Source organism: Podarcis cretensis, assembly GCF_951804945.1.
Source record: "Podarcis cretensis genome assembly, chromosome: 7".
NCBI lineage: Eukaryota > Metazoa > Chordata > Lepidosauria > Squamata > Lacertidae > Podarcis > Podarcis cretensis.
This window is the reverse complement of record NC_137176.1, coordinates 91,280,380-91,304,469: the sequence shown is the minus strand read 5'-3', so window position 1 is coordinate 91,304,469 and position 24,090 is coordinate 91,280,380. Positions and strand designations below refer to the sequence as shown.

Sequence of the window (24,090 nt, the reverse complement as noted above, 5' to 3'; positions counted from 1 at the left end):
TGGCACACTTTTTCTGGATGGTGTTGACAAGACGGGTGTGTCTCTGTGTGTGTGTGTGTGTGTGTGTGTGTGTGCGTGTGATGGTGCCTTTCTTAACCGCTCTCTTTCTGCTCCCCCCATCTCCCCGGCTCTCCCCTCGCCATAGCATGCGGTGCCGGCCCCCCAGTGCCCCCCAAGTCAGTCTGCTTGCCTTGTTCCTGTTACCCTCTCTAGGTGGCGAGGAGACTACGGCGGCAAGAAGCAGCTCTGGTTCCCCGCCAACTACGTGGAGGAGATCATGAACACCTCTGTGCCGGAGCAGGATGAAGCCGTGAGTTTGGGCCTCTCTGAATGAACCCTTTCTCTGCTGCCATTTTTGACACCCTCCTACTGGTACTGAGAGGGAGACGCCTCTGTTTCCTCCCTCCCTCCCTCCCTCCCTCCTTCTCTCCCTCCCAGTGTGGTGTAGTGGTTAAGAGCGGTGGACTCGTAATCTGGGGAACCGGGTTCACGTCTCCGCTCCTCCACATGCAGCTGCTGGGTGACCTTGGGCCAGTCACACTTCTCTGAAGTCTCTCAGCCCCACTCACCTCACAGAGTGTTTGTTGGGGGGGAGGAAGGGAAAGGAGAATGTTGGCCGCTCTGAGACTCCTGCGGGTAGTGATAAAGCGGGATATCAAATCCAAACTCTTCTTCTTCCTCCCTCCCTCCCTCCCTCCCTCCCTCCCTCCCTCCCTCCCTCTTTCCCTTCCTTCCTTCCTTCCTTCTTTCCTCCTGAGCTCCCCCAGTTCCCATCTGCACAGACCCACTCCCAGATTATTATTATTATTATTTATTCAGTTTATACACTGCAGTGTACCTGGAGGTCTCAGGACTGTTCACAAACAGGACCACAACATATAAAATCAAACTAAAAAAAACCCAATAAAAAACCCCAAAAGAGCCGCATTCTAAAAGCATATAGGATGTGAAACAGATCAACCAAAGGCTTGGTTAAAAAGGAACGTTTTGCCTGGTGCCTAAAGGTGTATAATGAAGGCGCCAGACAAACTTCCCTGGGGAGAGCATTCCACAGATAGCGAGCCACCGCAGAGAAGGCCCCGTTCTCGTGTTGCCACCCTCCGGACCTCTTGAGGAGGAGGCACACGAAGAAGGGCCTCAGAAGAAGATCTCAGGGTCCAGGTAGGTTCATATGGGAAGAGGCAGTCCTTGAGGTATTGCGGTCCTGAACCGTTCAAGGCTTTATAGGTCAAAACCAGCACTTTGAATTGAGCCCAGAAACTAATTGGTAGCCAGTGCAGTTGGACCAGGATCGGTGTAATGAAGCCACTTGAGTTCTATATGGGGGCACCCCAGCCGTGCCTGCATCTCATTGCTGGGAGGGGCCACTTGAATGGGGAGAACCCCACGTCACGGTAAATTGTGTCATTTTAGGGGATGAAACCTAATTTTTGCAAATTTCTTCAGCCGGGGGGGGGGGTCTTAAAAATATGATTTTGCAATTTTACACATGTTTTATTTACCAAGCAAAACTAAATTACATAAACTTAACCAAAATATCTTTTGAATTCCCAGGCCATGTTGCAACTTTTGAGCACCCCTTATTTGGGGAAATTGAAAGCGGGGATAATCTGAAACGCCTTAAAATTGCAGCTGGTTTCGTGTAGTATGAGACTTATCAACGGCTCCTAGCCCCCTGTTTAAGATGTGAGGCTAGTGAGTTTCTTGATCCACCGTTACGCTGCTGGAATCTGCAGCTAGAGCTCTAATCAATTGAACTGATGGATCAATTGAGGTCTGCAGGCTGTGTTTGTACAATGCCCATTGATTGTGGGGACGGGTGGTTAAAAGTGAAATGAATGTATTTCATTTATGTGTTACTTTTGTGTCTGGGGAGCGTAGCAAGAGAAAGATAGGGATTGAGACCTCAAGGTATCGCAGACCCCCTGTCTTTTGCTGGTTAACCGGCACAGCTTTAAAAACAAGAACAATAAATGAAATCCTGATTTCTCCCCTCTCTCTTTTTCTCTTGTTCAGTCTGTGGAGAACAGCCCTCTGGGCAACTTCCTGAAAGGTTTTGTTGATGTCCCTTCCTGCCATGTAGGTAAGTGTCTGAAGAAGCAGGGACTGGAAAAAGGAGGGGTTATCAATGCACCCCCTCCTTGGGGAAGAAGGACTGAGTTTGAATCCAAACAGGACGGTATCCTGGAATACAACCTTCCCAGGGCGTGAATCCTAGCGCTGCTTGTTTGTGGTGGCGCTGTGGTCTAAACCACTGAGCCTCTTGGGCTTGCTGATCAGAAGGTCGGTGGTTCGAATCCCCACGACGGGGTGAGCTCCCGTTGCTCTGTCCCAACTCCTGCCAACCTAGCAGTTCAAAAGCACACCAGCGCAAGTAGATAAATAGGTACCGCTGCAGCAGGAAGGTAAATGGCGTTTTTGTGTGCTCTGGTTTCTGTCATGGTGTTCCGTTGTGCCAGAAGCGGTTTAGTCCTGCCAGCCACATGTCCCGGAAAGCTGTCTGTGGACAAACGCCTCCTCCCTCGGCCTGAAAGCCAGATGAGCACCGCAACCCCCGAGTCGCCTTTGACTGGACGTAACCATCCAGGAGGGGGATGCGGGTGGCGCTGTGGGTTAAACCACAGAGCCTAGGACTTGCCGATCAGAAGGTCGGCGGTTCGAATCCCCGCGACGGGGTGAGCTCCCGTTGCTCGGTCCCTGCTCCTGCCCACCTAGCAGTTTGAAAGCACATCAAAGTGCAAGTAGATAAATAGGTACCACTCTGGCGGGAAGGTAAGCGGCATTTCCGTGCACTGCTCTGGTTCACCAGAAGCAGCTTAGTCCTGCTGGCCATGTGACCCGGAAGCTGTACGCCGGCTCCCTCGGCTAATAAAGCAAGATGAGCGCCACAACCCCAAAGTCGGCCACAACTGGACCTAATGGTCAGGGGTCCCTTTACCTTTACCTTTTAACTGCCCAGGGGTCCTTTACCTTAACCTTTTACCTGCATTTTATAAAATTTGCCTCCCACTTGATTTTAGAAAACCTCAAAGCAGTTTGCCAAAGGAATAAGGCCCTGAGGTTATTAGTGAAATTAATCTGCTAGGAGCAGATGAGGGCAAAACACCTGTTCCCTCCTCCCAGTTGCACTTGGAAGCTGCCATTTGGAGACCCTGGAGCAAATGTGGAGGTTGGTGAAGTGAAGGACATGAGCATAGCTGCCAACGTTTCCCTTTTTATAAGGGAAATTCCCTTATTCCGAATAGGATTCCTTGCAAGAAAAGGGAAAAGTTGACAGCTATAGACATGAGGCAGGAGTTGGTAATGCAGGTGAGGTGTGCTCAAGCAAGCTGCCGGCCAGCTCTGCTGAGGCTCTTTTTATTAGCACAATATGCAAAACCAGTCAGATACATTTTGGACTGTGAGCTTTACACATCTTCCAATCCCGAGAATGTGGGGTGGTACAAGGTTATGTTGGCACCTGTTTCCACCATGTCATTTTCCCCTTGGACAATGTATGACAAAAGAGACAAAGGTCACAGACAGACCACTAAGAGACCAAAGGTTAGACAGAGCGCATGATGTTCAGAAAGCTGTGGCTTTGTCTAAGGGGGGGGGGGGGAGGAGTGTGCTCCACAACCCAGCGATCATTCCTATAGGTTGGGTTGTTCGGCTTCCGCCATCTCCCCAGGACGAGCCGGCTTTGCCCATCTCAACGGCAAGCCAAATTGGCTGCTGTCAGGGGTTCAGGAGCAGAGGCACAGGGAGGAGAGGAGATGGAGAGCGAGGGGGAGGAATCCGAGGGGAGCATAGGAGAAGAGGACAATGAACCGAGGGATTCCATGAGCCTCTCCAGCTAATCGGAAGATTCACAGAAGGGGGCGCCAGTGGCCAGGGGTAGGGGGTTCCCAAGGGGAACGTTCCAGGAGCAAGGGGGCAGCAGGGACTCCCAGAGCAGTAGCTGGAAATCAGGAACAGCTTCCCCACCAGAGCAGAGTGGGGGGGAAGAGTCCCAAGGATCAGGGCCAGTGCATTCCCCACCAGGGAGAGAAGATAAGGCAGGGCTGACCACAACTCCATCGGAGAATCAGACAACGGAGGGGAGGTCAGATCCGGCCAGTGTACAGGAAGAGGGAAGCAGTGACAGAAGTAGTGTAATGGTCAGGAGGAAGGTCACTGGGTTGGCGCGAGAGGCAAGTTCAAATGTACAAGAGCACGGGACAGCAGAGAATGAGGATTGGGAACCGGGTCCTAAAGCCCGCCGGAGGGAGGGGGAGGAGCTAAGCGACTCAGCGTCGGAAGAGTCCAGAAAGGGCAATGCCCCAGCGGGCAGGAGGACCCAGAGGAGGAGAGAGCAGCGTAAAAGGTGGAGCCGGGCTAGGATCTTAAACTGGTGTCAGAGGGGAGGAGACTCAGACGGGACTTCGCCGGTCTAGGCTTTAAGACCTAGAGCTGCGCGCTACGGCTTTGAAATGGAAACTGAACATCAATAAAGACTTTTGTACATAACTACAGCCTAGCGTTGGTCCTCTGTGAGCTGGGACCTAGGGGCAGCTCTGACAGCTGCGTTCGCTCAGAAACTGGAAGGCGCACCAGTCACACTGAACTGGGACTGGGGAGCCTCGGTAGGAATGTTACCGGGAATTGTGGTGGGGTTTGTGGGGTTTATCAGGGCAATGAAGAGGGAGCCTGTCCATGCAGGCAGCATCTTCTTCAGTGGCTGGCTTCCATAGAATCGTGGAATTGTAGAGTTGGAAAGGGACCATCTGGTCCAATCGCCCTGCAACGGGAGAGCAGGAACTGTCGCTTGCCCTGCGTGCTCCTCCGCGGAGCATTCCTGCGTTGAGAGCCTCTTGCAGTAAAGCCAACCCCTCTGATGTCCTTGTAGTTATCTCCAAAGACGGGAGGAGCTCCAAACCATTTGTCTTCACCATCCATTCCCAGCAGATGACCCACCCATCCCAGTCGCTGGACGTGGCGACAGATACGCAGGAGGAGCTCAACGACTGGGTGGCCAAGATCCGGGAGGCCACGCAGAATGCAGATGCCAGGGTGAGTCTTCCAAGAACTTGTTTTCCTCTGCCCTCTCCAACACTTTTTCCTTTTGTGCCATGGCTTTGAAAGCCTGAAGACATTGCAAGCCTGATGGGGGGTTGGTTTTTGCTCGGAATAAGGGAATTTCCCTTATAAAAAGGGAAAGCCACTCTAGAAACCTTTCCAGAGTCAGTAATAATAATAATAATAATAATAATAATAATAATAATAATAATATATTATTTCTACCCCGCCCATCTGGCTGGGTTTCCCCAGCCACTCTTGGTGGCTTCCAACAGAAGGTTAAAAATACAGTAAAACATCAGTCATTAAAAACTTCCCTAATCAGGGCTAAATGATTGCAATGAGTGAACAGTTCCCAGAGTCTTGTGTTGGGGCAATAATAATAATAATAATAATAATAATAATAATAATAATAATAATATGCTGCCCATCTGACCCAGTGTGGCTGGGTGGCTTCCAACAAAATATTAAAACACAAAACCCACAAACGTTAAGAATTTTGCTATTCAGGGCTGCCTTCAGATGTCTTCTAAAAGTCAGACAGTTGTTTATTTCCTTGACATCTGATGGGAGGGCGTTCCACAGGGCAGGTGCCACCACCAAGAAGGCCCTCTGCCTGGTTCCCTGTAATACCACTTTTTGCAGTGAACAACAACAACAAAATTTTTTAGCAGGTGCATGCCTGAAATCAACAGGTTTCAAAGTGTGGGTGCTGCCCCACAAATGTGGAATGGGTGTTTTGCGACATTTATAACAGTGCCAGTTCCGCCAAACATTATAGATCAGTTGTACAGTACTGTTGTCAGCCGGCTCGCTCTGTTTCACGAAAGTAATTATTCATATGGATGGATCAAAACGAACAGATGCTCCGTGGAGTTTTTTCTGACCTTTTCTGCCGTTTGTGTATCCTGTGCAGATGCAGGAGGGGAAGATCATGGAGCGGAGGAAGAAGATTGCCCTCGAGCTCTCCGAGCTGGTCGTTTACTGCCGCCCGGTGCCTTTTGACGAAGAGAGTGAGTCCTCTCTATCTCCCATACAGTCCCACGTGCAAATAGGGGGCAGACAGGCCCCGGGGGAATCTCTTGACCCATCAAACTCCTGTCTCTGGGTACCTGCTTCCTTCCCTGCCTGGTGCTGGGATGTCCCTCAAGACCATCTTGGCCTTTGAGCCAAGAGGAGTCCAACAGGTGGCCAAAATTGGCTTGAAACTCCCCAATATCTGGTCATTCATTCATTCATTCATTCGAGGGAGGAATCTAAGGTAATATTCAGGCTATCTGCCCATCTACTTTTCCAAGCACAATTCAAAGTGTTGGTGCTGACCATTAAAGCCCTAAACGGCCTCGGTCCAGTATACCTGAAGGAGCGTCTCCACCTCCACCATTCAGCCCGGACTCTGAGGTCCAACGCCGAGGGCCTTCTGGCGGTTCCCTTGCTGCGAGAAGCCAAGTTACAGGGAGCCAGGGCCTTCTCGGTAGTGGTGCCTGCCCTGTGGAACTCCCTCCCACCAGATGTCAAAGAGAAAAACAACTACCAGACTTTTAGAAGACATCTGAAGGCAGCCCTGTTTAGGGAAGCTTTTAATGTTGAATAGGTTATTGTATTTTAGTGTTTTGTTGGAAGCAGCCCAGAGTGGCTGGGGAAACCCAGCCAGATGGGCGGGATATAAACAATAAATCATTATTATTATTATTAGCCACGTGCAGCCTCTCGCGGGCAGGGGATGAAGGCTCCCGCTGCCCGGGAGAGGCTGCGCACAGCTATCCTATAAGCCAGGACAGCAATCGGGATCACTGCACAGCGATCTTGCTTGCTGTCCTGGCTTATGGGATTCAGAATTTATTTATTTTTTCTTGTTTTCCTCTTCCCAAAACTAGGTGTGTCTTATGGTCTGGTGCATCTTATGGGGCGAAAAACAGGGTAGTTTTCTTTCAAAAGAGAGTGTTTCCCAAACCCCGCTTGGACGGGGGAATCTTTTCTCTCTTTCCAGAGATCGGCACGGAGAAAGCCTGTTACAGAGACATGTCTTCCTTCCCGGAGACCAAGGCGGAGAAGTATGCCAACCGTGGTAAGGGCAAGAAATTCCTCCAGTACAACCGCCGGCAGCTAAGCCGCATCTACCCCAAGGGGCAGCGCCTAGACTCCTCCAACTATGACCCGCTGCCCATGTGGATCTGCGGAAGCCAGCTGGTGGCCCTCAACTTCCAGACCCCCGGTAGGTCAGCCCCCTTTCCTTACAGCAGCTGCGATCAGTGGCTGACCTCTCTCTTTTTTCCTTTTCCCTTTAATTGCAAGCTTTATTGACATTAAAAAAAAAAAACAATTGCCAAGCACCAGAAAGAAGAGGAATATCAAGAAGATTGGAAGAAATTTAAGGACGATTTGAATAAATATTGTAATGTAAATAATTAGAAGTCACTTGAAAGTACCAAACAGGCCTAGGAATAAACTGGGATTTAATTAAATAAATGGGGCCTAGAACACTAAGAAAAGTGAATAAGATAGATAATAACTGGAAATATTTTGTCTAAGAATGATATTGGAAAGCTGTTACATGCAGATACAATGAAATTCAGAAGGGAGGGACTTGAAGAAGTCAATAAAAAATGTAAACAAAATTGGGTCTTTAAGAGATATGGGATTAAGAATACTTTTTCTTATTGTTGTGGTTTTGGTTCAGTTTTTTTTGGGTTTTTTAGTATTGAATTTTTTTCCTATGGTGTTTTGTTTTTTTTTTTTGCTATGTTTTATTTATTATAATTGTGAAAAACTCAATAATTTTTTTTGAAAAAAACAGAACAATTGCCAACCACAAAGTGTTGTCTTCCAGGACAAATGCATGTACGGATATTAAGTTTGCTGTCATCCACACAGTATCAAAACTTGGAAGCTCTTAACGCTTAACATTATAGGCAATTGTTAAGCGTGTAAGGGCAAAAGAAGTAATTATAATTTTGTTTATTTTTTAAAGACGAACCCCAATTTTTATTTTTATTTTATTTTTAATAACATCTTTATTGATTTAAAGTACAATCATACAATAAAGTTATGCACAAAAAAGTTAAGCACAAAAAAGAAAAAAAGAAGAAAGAAAGAAAAAGAAGGACAAAAAAGAGTTTAACAGTAGCAAGGAAATGTCAATTAAAAAATAAAAACCAAATATTTATACAACATCAAATCAAATCGAAAAGTATACGGAGAATGGAAATTATATAATATGAAGTATATGAAATCACATAAACAAAAAACTTATGAATCTCTGAAAGTCACAAAATATGCATTCTTAATGGATTCACTTGAAAACATAAAGCCAAATAAAGGTAAGTCTTATAAGTCTCTGAAAGTCTTTGAAAACTATTCAAGTCTCTGAAAGAAGCAATGTGTCAGATTCTTATCTGGTGAAAACAGTCTGTAAAGCTTTGTTTATGGTGTCCAACGCTGCCAAAGTAGTTCGCAAACAGACGTTGTGAACAGTGATCCCGGATATACCCACTGTTCCGTGGAATTCTTCTTCAGCAGAGCAGAAAGGTACAGAAATGCTTCATAAACCCATCTATATGGGGAATGAGAAAGTATGACAACATTGCTAAGGATCAGTGGTCATAAAGTTATGTACAGTTATACCTTGGGTTGAAGCAGCTTCAAGTTAAGTATTTTTGGGTTTCGCTCTGCGGCAACCCAGAGGTAGCGGAGCGCGTTACTTCTGGGTTTTGCTGCATGCGCTGACGCTCAGAATGACGTCACGCACATGCGCAGAAGCAGCGAAACGCGACACGCGCAGACGCAGACGCACAGTCGCGTGTTACCTTTGCTTCAGGATGCGAACGGGGCTCCGGAACGGATCTCGTTCGTATCCAGAGGTACCACTGTAGTCACTGCCTACTGACTATTGTTTGCAACACAGGGGTTAAATTGTTCCCTTTGCTTCCAGACAAGCCTATGCAGCTGAACCAGTCGCTCTTCATGCTGGGGGGCCGCAGCGGATATGTGCTGCAGCCAGACATCATGCGGGACGAGCTCTTTGACCCCTTCGACAAGAGCAGCCTGAAGCATGTGGAGCCAATCACCGTTCAGCTGCAGGCAAGTGAGAAGAGGAGGAGGAAGAGGAGGAGGAGGGGGAGACTGGGGCGACCCAGCTCCAGCTCCCGTCCGGTGCTTTTCAGCGGGGGAAACTGTGCCGTTCCTTTTCCTATGCACTGTTTTTGGGGTACAGGAGGCGGGCAGGTGTGGAAGACACCCTGGTCCTGAACGGATAACTGTGCCCCTGAAGGACCAGGTGCGCAGCCTGGGAGTCATTCTGGACTCACAGCTGTCCATGGAGGCACAGGTTAATTCTGTGTCCAGGGCAGCTGTTTATCAGCTCCATCTGGTACGCAGGATGAGACCCTACCTGCCCACAGACTGTCTCACCAGAGTGGTGCATGCTCTGGTTATCTCCCGCTTGGACTACTGCAATGCGCTCTGTGTGGGGCTACCTTTGAAGGTGACCCGGAAACTACAACTAATCCAGAATGCGGCAGCTAGACTGGTGACTGGGAGCGGCTGCCGAGACCACATAACACCGGTCTTGAAAGACCTACATTGGCTCCCAGTACGTTTCCGAGCACAATTCAAAGTGTTGGTGCTGACCTTTAAAGCCCTAAACGGCCTCGGTCCAGTATATCTGAAGGAGCGTCTCCACCCCCATTGTTCAGCCCGGACATTGAGGTCCAGCGCTGAGGGCCTTCTGGCGGTTCCCTCCCTGCGAGAAGCCAAGTTACAGGGAACCAGGCAGAGGGCCTTCTCGGTGGTGGTGCCTGCCCTGTGGAACGGCCTCCCACCAAATGTCAAAGAGAAAAACAACTGCCAAACTTTTAGAAGACATCTGAAGGCAGCCCTGTTTAGGGAAGCTTTTAATGTTTAATAGGTTATTGTATTTTAGTGTTTTGTTGGAAGCAGCCCAGAGTGGCTGGGGAGGCCCAGCCAGATGGGCGGGGTATAAAGAATAAATTATTATTATTATTTGCATTTGAATTTGCTTCCTAATGCCACTAGCTGGAAACCTCAGGAGGTGAGAGTGCGGCTCTCGCACTCGGATCCAGCTCGCGGGTTTCAGGTTGGCCAACATGAGAACAGGATGCTGGGCCTTTGGCCTGGTCCAGTAGGCCCCTCTTAATGTTCTGACATCTTACCCTTTCCACCTAGCTCAGTGCCCCCCTTCTCCTCCCCACAGATCCTGGGGGCCCGGCACCTCCCCAAGAACGGACGCAGCATCGTTTGCCCCTTTGTGGAGGTGGAGGTCTGTGGCTCCGAGTTTGACAACAGCAAAAACAAGACGGATGTCGTAGGTGAGAAGCTGCGGTTGAAAGACAGACAGACGAGACAGACAGATTACTGGCCTTTCTCTTCCCGCAAAGCAAAAGTAGAGCTCCAGGCCGGTTTGCTCTCACAATGGGGGGCTTCCCCCCTCCCCCCTGATCATAGCATGTGTATCTTCTGAGTCATTTCCTACAGTCTCCTGGCTTTGCATTGTTCCTAGTTTCCCAGAGGTGGGGTCAGCAATTTGTGTTCGTGACAGTTTGAACGACTCATTCATTTAAGGTTATAGCAAATTCAGGTTAAAAACCTCCAAGCCTGCTACCTTCCAAGGGAGTTTGTTCCCCTGTCAAACAGCTCTTGCCATCAGAAAGTTCTCCCTAATGTTGAGTCAGAATCGTCTTTCTTGTAACTTGAAGCCATGGGTTCGAGTCCTGCCCGCCGGAGCAGGAGAAAACATGCTTGCTCCATTTTCCATATGACATCCCATCATATATAAAGACCAGGACTAGCCACCTGAGAAACAGTTTCTACGCAAATGCAATTCTGGTTCTAAACTCAGCATACTCTATTGTATATTATTGTATTTTAAAATGGGGTTTCAGAGTTTTTAGGGGTTTTTGAATGTTTATGTAGTTTTTTCAATGTCATTGTTCTGTATGGGACAATGACAATATAGATATCGTATATTGTATATATTGGAAGATGGCCATCCATGTCTCGTCTCAGTCTCCTCTTTTCCAGACTAAAACATACCCAGCTCCTTCAACCGTTCCTCATAAGGCTTGGCTTCTAGACCCTCTATCATCTTGGCCACCCTCCTCTGCACACCTTCCAGCTTATCAATATCCTCTTAACATTGTGTTGCCCAGAACTGGACACAGGACTCCAGGTGGAGTTCAGGGGTCTTGGCTTCTTCACAATCTCCTTGTTTCATTTTGATTTTCTCCCAGCTGACAACGGCCTCAATGCGGTTTGGCTCCTCAAGCAGTTTGTCTTTGACATCAACAACCCCGAGTTTGCCTTTCTGCGCTTTGTGGTCTACGAGGAGGACATGTTCAGCGACCCAAACTTCTTGGCTCAAGCCACCTTCCCTGTCAAGGGCCTCAAAACAGGTATGCGCTGGATCTCTGCCACACACACACACACACCGCTTCCTTTCCCACACTGATTCATGGCTCTCTCTCCCCATGATCCAACAGGGCCCATTCTCCTTTAAAAAAAAAATACTACATTTTCAGTTTTTGTAATCACAATATCCATACATACATCAATAAATTCAAACCTCGCTCTTACCAGAGCATCAACCTCCTCCCGCCCCTCTTCCTGACTTCCGTATATATTTACTTTAATCTTAGCATTTCTATAACCACTTTTTTATCTTCTCTCTTGTTTCTATATTTCTCCTTGTTAAATGTAAATCAGTTCCTTATGTTGTCATTACAAAACATTTCAACTCAAAGCTACAAACATTTTCAGACGTTTACAATATTCTTTCATATAGCATATAAATTTGCTCCAGTCCTTTTGAAACAGTTCGTTACGCTGATTCTGGATCTTCCCTGTCAGCATTGCTAACTCAGCGTATTCCACCATCTTTCTCCGCCATTCTTCCAATGTTGGAATCTCCTGTGATTTTCGTTTCTATTCTCTGCCCCAGTCCCACTGGCCACGGGTGCCGTGGAAATTATGTAGTGGCCCAGTGGGTCTTCCTTGACAGTTGATATTTTTATATTAACAGTATTATTATTATTATTATTATTATTATTATTATTATTATTGTCGTTGTTGTTATGAGAGAAGAAAAGGTTATGGCAGGGTTCCCCAAACTCAGGCCTCCAGCCATTTTGGGACTACAATTCCCATCATCCCTGACCGCCCATCCTGGTGATGGGAGTTGTAGTCCAAAAACAGGGGGACAACCCAAGTTTGGGAAACTCTGGGCTAAGGAGTAAACTCTGCACAAATCCAGAGAGGGATCCCTAAGACGGTTGGAAGGTGTCTTGTACGCCTCCTTCTGGCAATGCCTGCAGACCAACCGGTGCCAAATTTATTGCTCCTCTTTCACTTGCATTCAACTGTGGTCTCTGCCTGCAGGTTACAGGTCGGTGCCCCTCAAGAACAGCTACAGCGAGGACCTCGAACTCGCTTCCTTGCTGATCCACATTGAAATTGTCAATGCCAAGGTAAGCAAGATGCTTGTGGTATCTGATCGGCTGCTTCGCCCTCCACTGGCAGATGGGCATCTAAGGCACCATGCAATGAGTTGCCCATGGTTAAAAGCAAGAGTGTGTAATTCTGCGTGGACCCTCTTGGCTTTGACCTTAGCATCAAAATACTTAGAGAAAGGAGCTGCGTTTACTGACAAAATGTGGTTGTGGTTCTCTCAGGGTTCCAAGTTAAAATGCATTTAAGAAGTGTCATAATTTTTCCTCGATTTTACTGTTTTATCTTTTGGGGGGTGGGTTGTCTGTAAATTTTTAATAAAATTTTCTGTTTTACAATTTAGAATATTCATTTAAACAACCTTAAAATGCCCATGACTTCCATTCTTCTCTTTCCATGGTACATTTTGCATATCACAAATCCCTGCATATTTTACATAGACTAAACCATTCAGCAATCCATTATTGCATCCACCAAAACTTGTTTACGCTGTTGAATTTATCTTAATGCTGCCGACATTTTCTAGTGTACACAATTTCCCCCCATATATTCAGTAAATATTTTCCAATCTTCTTTAAATGTATGCTCTTCTTGTTCTCTTATTCTATATGTTAGGTCCACAAGCTGTGCATATTCCATTAGTTTATGTTGCCATTCTTCTTTAGTGGGGACCTCGCTCGTTTTCCATTTTGGGGCTAACAGAACAAGGGCCACAGTAGTGGCATACATAAATAACTTTTTTAAACCTTTTTATCTTTTGTAAACTGCTCTGAGGTTTTCCACAATCAAGTAGACACATTTTTGTCTACTTGATGAAGCCATGGTCCAATATGAAAAATACAAGTATTTAGGTTACAAAACTGTAAAAATAAAGAAAAATTAAGTTTGCAAAACAATAATTACCATATGGTTAGGGCAAATCAAAGTGTCAGTGTCCACTTATCCCCAGGGTAAATATGACATATCAGCAAAAGTCGGAAATTGCAAGATAACTATAGCATGTACACAAAAATCAATTTCAGATTTGAAATCAGCATTGAAAGAACATATAAGAACAGTTGAAAAATCTCATGCAAAAGAAAATGGGAAAAAATTTTTCCCCCAGTATACTGTGTATCCCAAGGGAATACATTTTTTTACATACCTCCAACTGTACATAGATATACATGTCATTTTCAATGCTATATATGTTATGTTCAATGCTATATAAGTCACTTACATTTATACTCATATTGTACTACTTTGGCTATGTGCTTAATATAATATTGAATTCTTGCATTGTGAAAAACAAAGATTATGGTGAAAAGTGAAAAACATGAATTGTAAAAAAAACTAGAGCTTACAGAACAAAACCAACTTCAGATATGAAATCAGCACGTCGAAATTAGGTTAGAACAACTGCAGGTGTCAATGCAACAAAAATTTTGTTCCCCAGTGTAATAGTCCAACCCCCTGCGATAAACGCAGCCTGGTGCCTTGGAAGCTGCAAGGCAAGGCAGTCACCTCCCTCTAGGGTTCAGGGCTTTGCCACCCACAGCCGTTCCTCTGTGTGTTGCAGGAAGAAGACGACGAGAACCTCTACTCCTCCATCCAGCAATTACGCGACCGCGCCAACGAACTCTCCAACCAAGTGTCCGGCTTTGAGCACAGCAACAACGGCGACGCTCGCTACCAGCAGCGGCTGGACGAGCTGCGAGCGGCTCAGGAGCGCCTCATGGAGCTGACAGAAGTGCGCAACAGGAAGTGAGTGGGCGCTACTGGGCTCTCCCTTCTGGAGGAGTCTTGCGAGGTTCTCCCTCTGCTCTACAACCCTGCGATGTAGGCTGAGCTGAGAGTTGGTGATTGGCTCCAAGGGCACGGCCCTGTGGGGATCTGAACCCAGGACTCCTGGGTCCCAATCCAGCACTCTGTAACCGCAATGCCACCTGCTCTCTTTAAGTTCTCGAGGAGAAAGCTGGCTGAAATGTATAGGTGCTGGGACAAATTGTGTTGGAAATGCAAGATGAAGGAAGGGAACTTCCTACACATGTGGTGGTCCTGTGCTAGGGTTAAGGCCTTCTGGGACATTATTTACAATGAATTAAAAAAATACTAGAATATAACTTTAGTAAAAAACCAGAGGCATTTCTATTAGGGCTAATTGATGAAGAAATTAATAAAAAAGATGTAAATTTATTAATGTATGCCACAACGGCAGTGAGAATCCTCTTGGCTCAAAGGTGGAAGCAGCAAAAGATCCCTACATTGGAAGATTGGAGAATAAAAATGGTAGAATTTGTGGAGTTGGCAAAGCTGACGGGGAGAATTAGGACTGGAGCAAATTTAGTTATTACTTGAAATAAAATTGTATTCATTTAAAAACGTTTGTAGCGTTAACATGAAACGTTTTGTAATGTGAAATTATGATGCTGATTTATAAATAAGAATGTGATTTTTTAAGGTGATTATAAGATAAGTGATTATAGGAATGCGAAAGATATGTTATGGGCTATAGGGATGTCAGAAAGAGAGGTAGAAGGAAGTCAAAGCTCACGTTGAGCAAATAAGATGTGTATATGTGCATTGAATTAAAATAAAATATGTAAAAACTCAATAAAAATTATGATTTTAAAAAAAAGTTCTCGAGGAGAAGCCCCCTGGCCCACTCAGACGCCAATCATTCTCAACAACAACAATCTTTATTACGGTCCAGAGACCCAACAAATCGTTACAAAGAAATACACAATTCATACAGCCTACCTCCAGGTTAAACAAGCATTTTGTTCAGAATATAGGGATCATTGGTTCTTGCAACCACTGATAAAAAACTTTTCCACTGCTAATGTTCTAGCATTTGTCCGGTCTTCCAATAGGAACCTGACATAGTGAGCCTCTGATTTTCCCAGGAAAGGTACCAGCAAGGCTAATATCAGTTCAGCCCTGGCTTGCTCATATTTTGCACAGTGCAACAAAATATGTTTTATGGAATCGATGTCTTGAGCACACGAGCAAAGTCTGTCCTGGTAGGGAACTCCTCTCAACCTGCCATCCAACACTGCAGAAGAAAAAATGTTTAGCCTGGCTTTGGTGAATAGCCTTCAATAATTTGGTACTGTCAGGTTTTTAATGTAAGGTGTTAACTTAAAGACATGCCCATATTGTACTCCTACTGCCAGCGGACTACAGGCTGCGTGTGATCGAGATCGCAAGTCACTGTGTGTATTATCCCATAATCTTTGCTTTAACGTCTTTAGGGCGCCTTCATAACCCAGGTAATACAGTTGGGGCTGTTACAGACCAATAGAGGTGGTTTTTCTAGCCTTGGTTTTCTGCCATTTGCTGACAAACTCCTCATTGGTCAGGTGTTGGTACAAACCCTTCCCTAGATCAAACACTTAAACCCCGAGCCAATGTTTTAGGGCAGCCCACCATGCTTTAGTTGAAATTGGGCATTCACCAGCTTCTAACAGAAGTACAGAGTTGGGGACACAGTTGGGTACCTGCAGCAGAGATCATAGAAATTTTGCCTGAACGCCATCTAGCTTTGGCAGGTCCCCATTATCATTCTCTTTGTTTTCCCCAACGCAGGTTGATGGAGAAGAAGAAGCGAGACCGGCAGCTGGCCAACAAGCGGAACTGAAGCAAGGCCAGCGTCCCTGGCTTGCCCGTGCCGCTGGGGGGCCTGGAGGCAGCCTCTTCCTTCTCCCCACCAAGCCCCAAAATGGCCTTTCCCACCAGCCACTACCTAGACAGTTCTCTGCTGCCCCAAGTCCCAGCTGGCTGGTTTCCTGGTGCCGGGGGAGCAGAGGCTGAGGCGGCCACAGCAAGAGCACCCCCCAGGGGTGATGGGAAGCAGGAATCCGAGCGGACTGACTGCCTGCGGGGATGGAGACCCCCCAAGTTCCCACAGGCCCCATTACGGATGTCGGACGTTTGCCTTGTCAAAAAGTTTGCTTGAGCTTAATTTTAACCCGTAGCGGAGGAGCTGGGCTTTTTATTACTTTTAATTTAATCATTCCACCCCACCCCACCCCGCTTAATCCTGGCCACTTTATGGTCGCAGCTTGGAAGAAGTCTCTGGTGTGTCACTTTGCAGGACAGTTTCCACACCTAACCCCGCACATTGCAAACCTGCAGAGGCCGAAAAGCTGGAGTAGTAGGAATTTGGGACAGAGGAAATTACGGCTGGATGCAGAGGACTTGCAAAGGGAAGCTGAGAAAAATAGATTCCGTGAGGCGATAGATAGACATCAAAGTTACTGAGGGATAGGATCAGTTGTTGGGGGCAGAAACAAGATGCACCCTTCCCCCCCCCCAGAGAGGCACATAGAGTCTGCTGTGAATACAGATGTGCCTCACAGCGAGCCGAGCGCCCCTCCATCCTTAAGCACAAAAGTTCTCTGACCGCAAAACCTCGCTGTCACGATGGCTGCACTCTGTCTCGGAGGCAGCGGTGCTCCTGAGTACTGGAAGCCACAAGAGGGGAGAGTACAGGTCTTGCGTTCGAATCCTGCTTGCGGATTTCAAACAAGGGGCATCTATCTGTGAGAACGGGATGGCTGGACCAGATGGGGCCGTTGGCCTGATCCTGCAGGCTCTCCGTACGTTTGATCTGGAATAGATCTCGTTTATTTTGAGGGGGCTTATTCCCGTTAAGCGTGTTCAGGATACGACAGCCATGGTATATTTATTTATTTATTGCTAGGAGGGAGAAAGTTCCCTTGCTGCCTTTCAGTCGGGAATATCCCCCAGCGCTTCCTGTTGTTGCAGAGAGTAGGTTCTGTCCTGCTGTATCTCGGACACCAGGAAGGGAGTTGGCCCAGGGAGTGCGGCCGCCGATCGTGGCTTTGCACCATCTGGCCTTGATAGCCTGGCTGCCTCATTAGTGTCTTCAAATGGAAGTAGAGAAAGGGCCTGCAGGCGTTGGGGGGAGCAAGCCCTGAGAAATGTCATTTGTTAGAAGAGGAACCTCTGAATTCACCACCATTTTCACTTTAGCTGTCAGCAGACTCCTGTAATTTGTTTCGCTGGGGGCTTAGCACACCACAGCCATGGTAGGAACAGGCATGTGGTAGCAGACCCCACCCCTGCCTCTAGCTGTCTCTGTTACATCCATACTGGCCGAGAGAGAGGGAAACTATGGAGCACATCAGTAAATCATAGTACAGGTACTGCGCCACATTTTTGGTGGTGCATTGAATTTAAAACTTCCCTTCCTCTGTTCGGAAGGAGTCCCCAAAGCAGAGCTTTCCAAACTTTGCACGTCGGTGACACACTTTTTAGACATCCATCATTTTGCGACACAGTAATTCACTTTTTTAGCAAGCCTAAACTAACCCCTTTCCAGCACCAGGAGCAGTCGTGCGACATCTATACCTATGTTTAGGGAAGTTTTTAATGTTTGAAGTTTTATTCCTTTTTTTAGTCCTCTGCTGGGAGCCGCCCAGAGTGGCTGGGAAGACCCGGCCGGATGGGCGGGGTATAAATAATAAAATTATTGTTACTATCATTACACACTGCAGCCGGCACACTAACGTGTCACTACACACAGTTTGGAAAGCTCTGCCATAAACGCTTGCATTTTGAGAATCTGTTTTTCAGAGGAGATGTCCAATGTCTTGACCCTGGGCCCTTAGCAGGAAGGCAAGCCAAGGCGTCACTGTTCACCTTAGCGAGTTCTTCCTTCTTTCCCAGGGAAAGAATCCCAGGGATTCTGCAGTAGAATGACGTACACCAATGAAGCAAACCCCAACAGCTGTGTCCTTCCTATCGATTGCAGAATTTGGGCCATTTTAGCAGCATAACCCAGGGCCAGATGCTTGGGGGGGGGGAATTCTGCCAAACGTCTACACACACTGGAATTGAGCCCACAAGCAACTGACACCCCCAAATCATTGCGGCTTATAGTGGCAGCTCCCAACTCACAGGCTTCATGGGAACGCAGAAAGCTCTCGCTGCTACAATGAGGCCTGTTTGAGTGATGAGGTTGGTCTTAGGAGAGGTTCTGGCGAAATTTGATTGATGGGGAAAGTTTGCCTGTATGCAGAAATGAAAAGCTTTGCACAGAAAGTCCAAATGTACAGGTAGCGAAACAAGTCTGAATTGGCAGAGTTAAGTTTACGAAAAGGGCTGAAGCCACAGGGAAATCACTGCTACCCAAACCGGGTTGAGAGGAGTGGGACATATTTGCAAGAATCCTCCTGCAAACCCACTCGCTCCAGTGATGTTTGTGCAGGAAAGTTGTGGCCTGGAGGGAAGAGGGAAGGTGAAGTTGGCTGTGAGAAAGCTGGCAAGGAAAACTAAGAAGAGACCAGGAAGATCCCAAGTACCAGATTTATTGGTGGGGTGGGCAGTTGCATTCTGCAAAAAGCTTGCTGTATGAGATATCTTGGCAGCCCATTCCTTTGCTGTGGTGTGAGGGATGTCCTGAGCTCTTTAAAAAGGGTCTGGTGGAGAGGCGGGGGCATTTTAGGACCTCGCAGGACCATGCAGAAATGACCACCACGATGCACTGATAGGGCCTGGAGCTGCGGGGTGCAAAAAAAAAATCTCAGACAGAAGAGCAGGATTGTCTTCCTTCAGATAAGCGGGTGCCAGAGCCAGAGAGAAGCAGAGAGAACTCTGCACAAGCCACACCCCAGAATATTTTGTCACAAGCAGGCTGAGGATTCCAACTTTGGCTGTTTAAAGAGAAAACGGAACATGCATTCCAAAGCAAGGATAAGCGTTGACATGCTGGGGAAATCTCGGCTGCTAGAAAAGGGCTGGAGGCGAAATGCAGCAAGCCAGAGACTTAATGTGGCTTCACCTTGCAGATTTACCCTGCAGGTGTTGAGAAGGGCGGCGGTTCCATGCCTGGAATGCTTGCTCCTCCTTCCTCCCCATCCTGGCTCCTTCCTTCCATGGGCACAGATCAGAGCTATGGCAGAAGGTCCTTTAAAAGAGCATTAGGCAAATTCATGGAGGGCTATGGATGGCTGCTAGCCATGATGGTTCTGGTCGGCCTCTGCGGTCAGAGGCAGAAATGCTTCCGAAGACCAGTTTCTGCGATCTCACAGGAGGGGCAGAGCTCTTGTGATTGAATCCTGCTCATTTCTTTGGCCACTATGAGAACAGGATGCTGTGCTAGGTGAGACCTTGGCCTGATCCAGAAGGGAAATGCTTGTGTTCTCTCATCCGGGCCACCAGAATAGCATTGCTTTAACGCCCTTCTTCACTCACTTTGGCCAGCGAGGGGCAGGGAGAGAGATGTTGTACCACAAGGTGTGGTGCTTCCTATTTGTGCGTAACCTTCCCTATGGAATCATAGTCCAGCCCCCTGCATAGTCCAGCCCACCTTTTGCCCAGCGGAAGGGGGCTCAAAACAGAATGGCCAGTGCTGTAAGTTTGCGAGATGACGACTTGGGCAGCTGGCTGGCTGGCTGGGCCTCTGCAGTAGCTGCTGATAAAGGGAACTTGGGTTAACTGCGATACTGACCCTTTGCATGTTCACATCATCAAAAGCAGATTCTTCCGACTAATTTCAAAACCTAGTGTCAGTGGTTGTCTCTCTTGTAATTTACACGGGGCTCGAGGGAGGGCACAAGCAAGCCTCGCCTTGGCCAGAGTTCCAGTTTACCTACCATCCATGCCTTTGAACCTGGAGACTTCCTAGCTCTTCAGTACCACGGTTGCCGGACGGGCTGCAGACCACATGGGGCAATGGAGGAAAAGGCCTGAGGGAGCAGGTGAAGTTTCTGAGCACTACTCAGTCTCAGAGCGCAGGTAGAATCCACCTCCCACTTAGAAGAACCCAACTCGAAGCTTCTTTTGCGGGAGGGTTGCTTACGCAGGGTGGGGAGATTCGCCCCGACCGAGAGGAGAGGGCAGAACAAGCACAAGAGTGTCAGCGAATACAGCAGCACTGTTGTTGCAAGGAGACGTCCCTTCCAGTGCCACTCTGGGGAGGGACCCATGTACCCTTTGTATGAAAATAAAATCTATTTAGCCAGTATTTATACAGAAAAGTGCTTTGCCTGTCTGGCTTCTTTCCTCTTCCTGTCAAGGGTGCGATTGTGCTTTCAACTTAATAATAATAATAATAATAATAATAATAATAATAATAATAATAATAATTATTATTTGTACCCCGCCCATCTGGCTGGGTTTCCCCAGCCACTCTGGGCGGCTTCCAACAAGGATGAAAAATACACTAAAATGTCACATATTAAAAAACTTCCCTGAACAGGGCTGCCTTCAGATGTCTTCTGAATGTCAGGTAGTTGTTTATTGCTTTGACATCTGATGGGAGGGCATTCCACAGGGTGGGCGCCACTACCGAGAAGGCCCTCTGCCTGGTTCCCTGTAACTTGACCTCTCGCAGTGAGGGAACCGCCAGAAGGCCCTCGGAGCTGGACCTCAGTGTCCGGGCAGAACGATGGGGGAGGAGACGCTCCTTCAGGTATACTGGACCGAGGCCATTTAGGGCTTTAAAGGTCAGCACCAACACTTTGAATTGTGCTCGGAAACGTACTGGGAGCCAATGTAGGTCTTTCAAGACCGGTGTTATATGGTCTCGGCGGCCGCTCCCAGTCACCAGTCTAGCTGCCGCATTCTGGATTAGTTGTAGTTTCCGAGTCACCTTCAAAGGTAGCCCCACGTAGAGTGCATTGCAGTAGTCCAAGCGGCAGATAACCAGAGCATGTACCACTCTGGCGAGACAGTCTGCAGGCAGATAGGGTCTCAGCCTACGTACCAGATGGAGCTGGTAAACAGCTGCCCTGGACACAGATTTGACCTATGCCTCCATGGACAGCTGTGAGTCCAAAATGACTCCCAGGCTGCGCACCTGGTCCTTCAGGGGCACAGTTACCCCATTCAGGACCAGGGAATCCTCCACACCTGCCCGCCTCCTGTCCCCCAAAAACAGTACTTCTGTCCTGTCAGGATTCAACCTCAATCTGTTAGCTGCCATCCATCCTCCAACCGCTTCCAGACACTCACACAGGACCTTCACCGCCTTCACTGGTTCTGATTTAAAAGAGAGGTAGAGCTGGGTATCATCTGCATACTGATGAACACCCAGCCCAAACCTCCTGATAATCTCTCCCAGTGGCTGCATGTAAATGTTGAAAAGCATGGGGGAGAGGACAGAACCCTGAGGCACCCCACAAGTGAGAGCCCAGGGGTCTGAACACTCATCCCCCACCACCACTTTCTGAACACGGCCCAGGAGGAAGGAGCGGAACCACTGTATAACAGTGCCCCCAGCTCCCAGCCCCTCAAGACGGTCCAGAAGGATGTTATGGTCGATGGTATCAAACGCCGCTGAGAGATCCAGCAGAACTAGGAAACAGCTCTCACCTTTGTCCCTAGCCCGCCGGAGATCATCAACCAGTGCGACCAAGGCAGTTTCAGTCCCATGATGAGGCCTGAATCCCGACTGGAAGGGATCCAAATGGTCCGCTTCTTCCAGGCGTGCCTGGAGTTGTTCAGCAACCACTCGCTCAATCACCTTGCCCAAGAATGGAAGGTTTGAGACTGGGCGATAATTGGCCATCGTGGCCGCATCTAAAGATGGTTTTTTAAGAAGCGGTTTAATAACCGCCTCTTTCAGCGGGTCTGGGAAGGCTCCCTCACGGAGGGAAGCATTCACCACCCCACGAAGCCCATCGCCCAGTCCTTCCCGGCTAGCTTTTATAAGCCAGGATGGGCAAGGATCCAGGAGACAGGTGGTTGGCTTCACTCGTCCAAGCAGCCTGTCCACATCCTCGGAGGTAACAGATTGGAATTGATCCCACACAACTTGACAAGACAAGACTCTAGCACTCTCCCGCCCCGGCCCTGCTCCCACGGTGGAGTCTACTTCTTCCCGAATCTGAGCGATTTTATCTGCAAAAAAATTTGCAAAATCATTGCAGGAGAACATATGGCCCGTACTGGGCCCCGATGTTACAGGTGGTTCCACTAAATTGTGAACCACCTGAAAGAGTCTCCTGCTGCTGTTTTCTGCAGATGCAATAGAGGCGGTGAAGAAAGTCTTCTTCGCCGTCGCTATCGCCACTTGGTAGGCTCGACGTTGAGCTCTAACCTGTGTCCGGTCAGATTCGGAATGAGTTATCCGCCACCGGCGCTCTAGCCGTCTCAACGATTGTTTCATTGCCCTCAGATCCGTGGAAAACCACGGGGCTCTCCGGGCTCCATGCAATCGGAGAGGGCGCTTCGGAGCCAAACAATCAATAGCCCTGGTTAACTCCGCATTCCAGCGGGCCACCAGGGAATCAGCTGAAAGGCCATCAACATGGGATAAAGCATCCCCTACCACTCTCTGGAAACCATTTGGATCCATTAAGTGGCGGGGGCGGACCATCCGAATTGGTCCCACCTCCCTGCAGAGGGGATGGGTCGCAGAGAAGTCCAGTTGCACCAGGAAGTGATCTGACCATGGCACTTCTTTCGTTTCGCTTTTAGTTAGTGTCAGATCACCAACATCCATAGAGGTAAACACCAGGTCCAAGGCATGTCCGCGGCTATGGGTTGGGCCAGACTTATTCAGGGACAGCCCCATGGAGGCCATGCTTTCCACGAAGTCCCGAGCGGCCCCTTGTAAGGTCGTGTCGGCATGGATGTTAAAATCCCCTAGGACAACCAAGCTAGGTGTCTCCAGGAGAACATCCGCCACGACCTGAAGCAGCTCGGGCAGGGAATCCTTGGTGCAGCGGGGAGGTCGGTACACCAAAAGGAATCCTGTACTGCCCCTATTGCCCAACTTCCAGAACATGCACTCAGAAAACTGGGTCTTCCCAATAGGATGCCTGGTGCAAACTAATGACTTCCTAAAAATCACTGCAACCCCCCCCTCCCCGCCCACATGACCTGGGTTGCTGTGCGTAAGAGAAACCTGGTGGACAAGCAGCGGCAAGGACAGGCCCATCTGCTTCATCCAACCAAGTCTCTGTTACACATGCCAGGTCAAGTCCTCCATCCATGATCAAGTCATGGATGGCAGTGGTCTTATGAATCATTGACCTGGCATTGCACAGCAACACTTTCAGGTCATGTGGGTATCCCTTGCTGATTCTAGTATCCATCCGGTCAGGACCAGACCTGGAGGCAGGGATAGTCCTCAGACAACGACTAAACCTGCCTCCTCTGTAATGACATGGTCTGGTCTTAGCGTAACTCCTCCTCCTACCCGTGATCACTGAGATCGGTTGTCCCAGTGCATTCCCCCCTGTGAAACATGTCCCAGCCATTTTGTTGGCTGGGACCAACTCCCCAGCAGCCCTGACCCCTCCCCTTAAGAACAAAATAACACTTTAAAAACAACAACAACAACAAAACAACAACAACAACAACAACACAAATAAAACAATACAAACAAAAAACAATAAAAATTACAAAAACATAAAATCAAACAAATTCCCAGGCCCAATAAGCATCCACCCCACCCCCACCCCCCACATACAAAAAATTCAAAATAAAATTTTAAAAACATTTTAAAAGCACTCTGCACCCCTCCAGCAGTAACAGCAACTGTCCTAGTGAGGCCCGTCAGGCCCTGCCCTGGGCCAGGTGGTAAGTGGCAGGAAGGAGCAGGGCCCCATACACTCACACAGGAGAGTCCTCCTGGGC

The 24,090-nt window shown here is 48.0% G+C and overlaps 1 protein-coding gene across 1 annotated transcript in view; it reads left to right on the top strand.

Moving 5' to 3' along the window:
• The window catches only part of LOC307220317 (1-phosphatidylinositol 4,5-bisphosphate phosphodiesterase gamma-1-like), a 95,612-nt gene extending 75,129 nt beyond the window's left edge, over positions 1 to 20,483 (top strand). Inside the window, exons 21-31 of the mRNA XM_079984152.1 lie at positions 214 to 310; positions 2,017 to 2,083; positions 4,868 to 5,031; positions 5,954 to 6,050; positions 7,028 to 7,252; positions 8,969 to 9,117; positions 10,250 to 10,364; positions 11,286 to 11,447; positions 12,430 to 12,518; positions 14,057 to 14,241; positions 16,066 to 20,483. Of these exons, the coding sequence (XP_079840278.1) occupies positions 214 to 310; positions 2,017 to 2,083; positions 4,868 to 5,031; positions 5,954 to 6,050; positions 7,028 to 7,252; positions 8,969 to 9,117; positions 10,250 to 10,364; positions 11,286 to 11,447; positions 12,430 to 12,518; positions 14,057 to 14,241; positions 16,066 to 16,117 (1,402 nt within the window). The 3' untranslated portion in view covers positions 16,118 to 20,483. The remainder of the gene's footprint in view (positions 1 to 213; positions 311 to 2,016; positions 2,084 to 4,867; positions 5,032 to 5,953; positions 6,051 to 7,027; positions 7,253 to 8,968; positions 9,118 to 10,249; positions 10,365 to 11,285; positions 11,448 to 12,429; positions 12,519 to 14,056; positions 14,242 to 16,065) is intronic.
• The last annotated feature ends 3,607 nt before the right edge of the window (positions 20,484 to 24,090 follow it).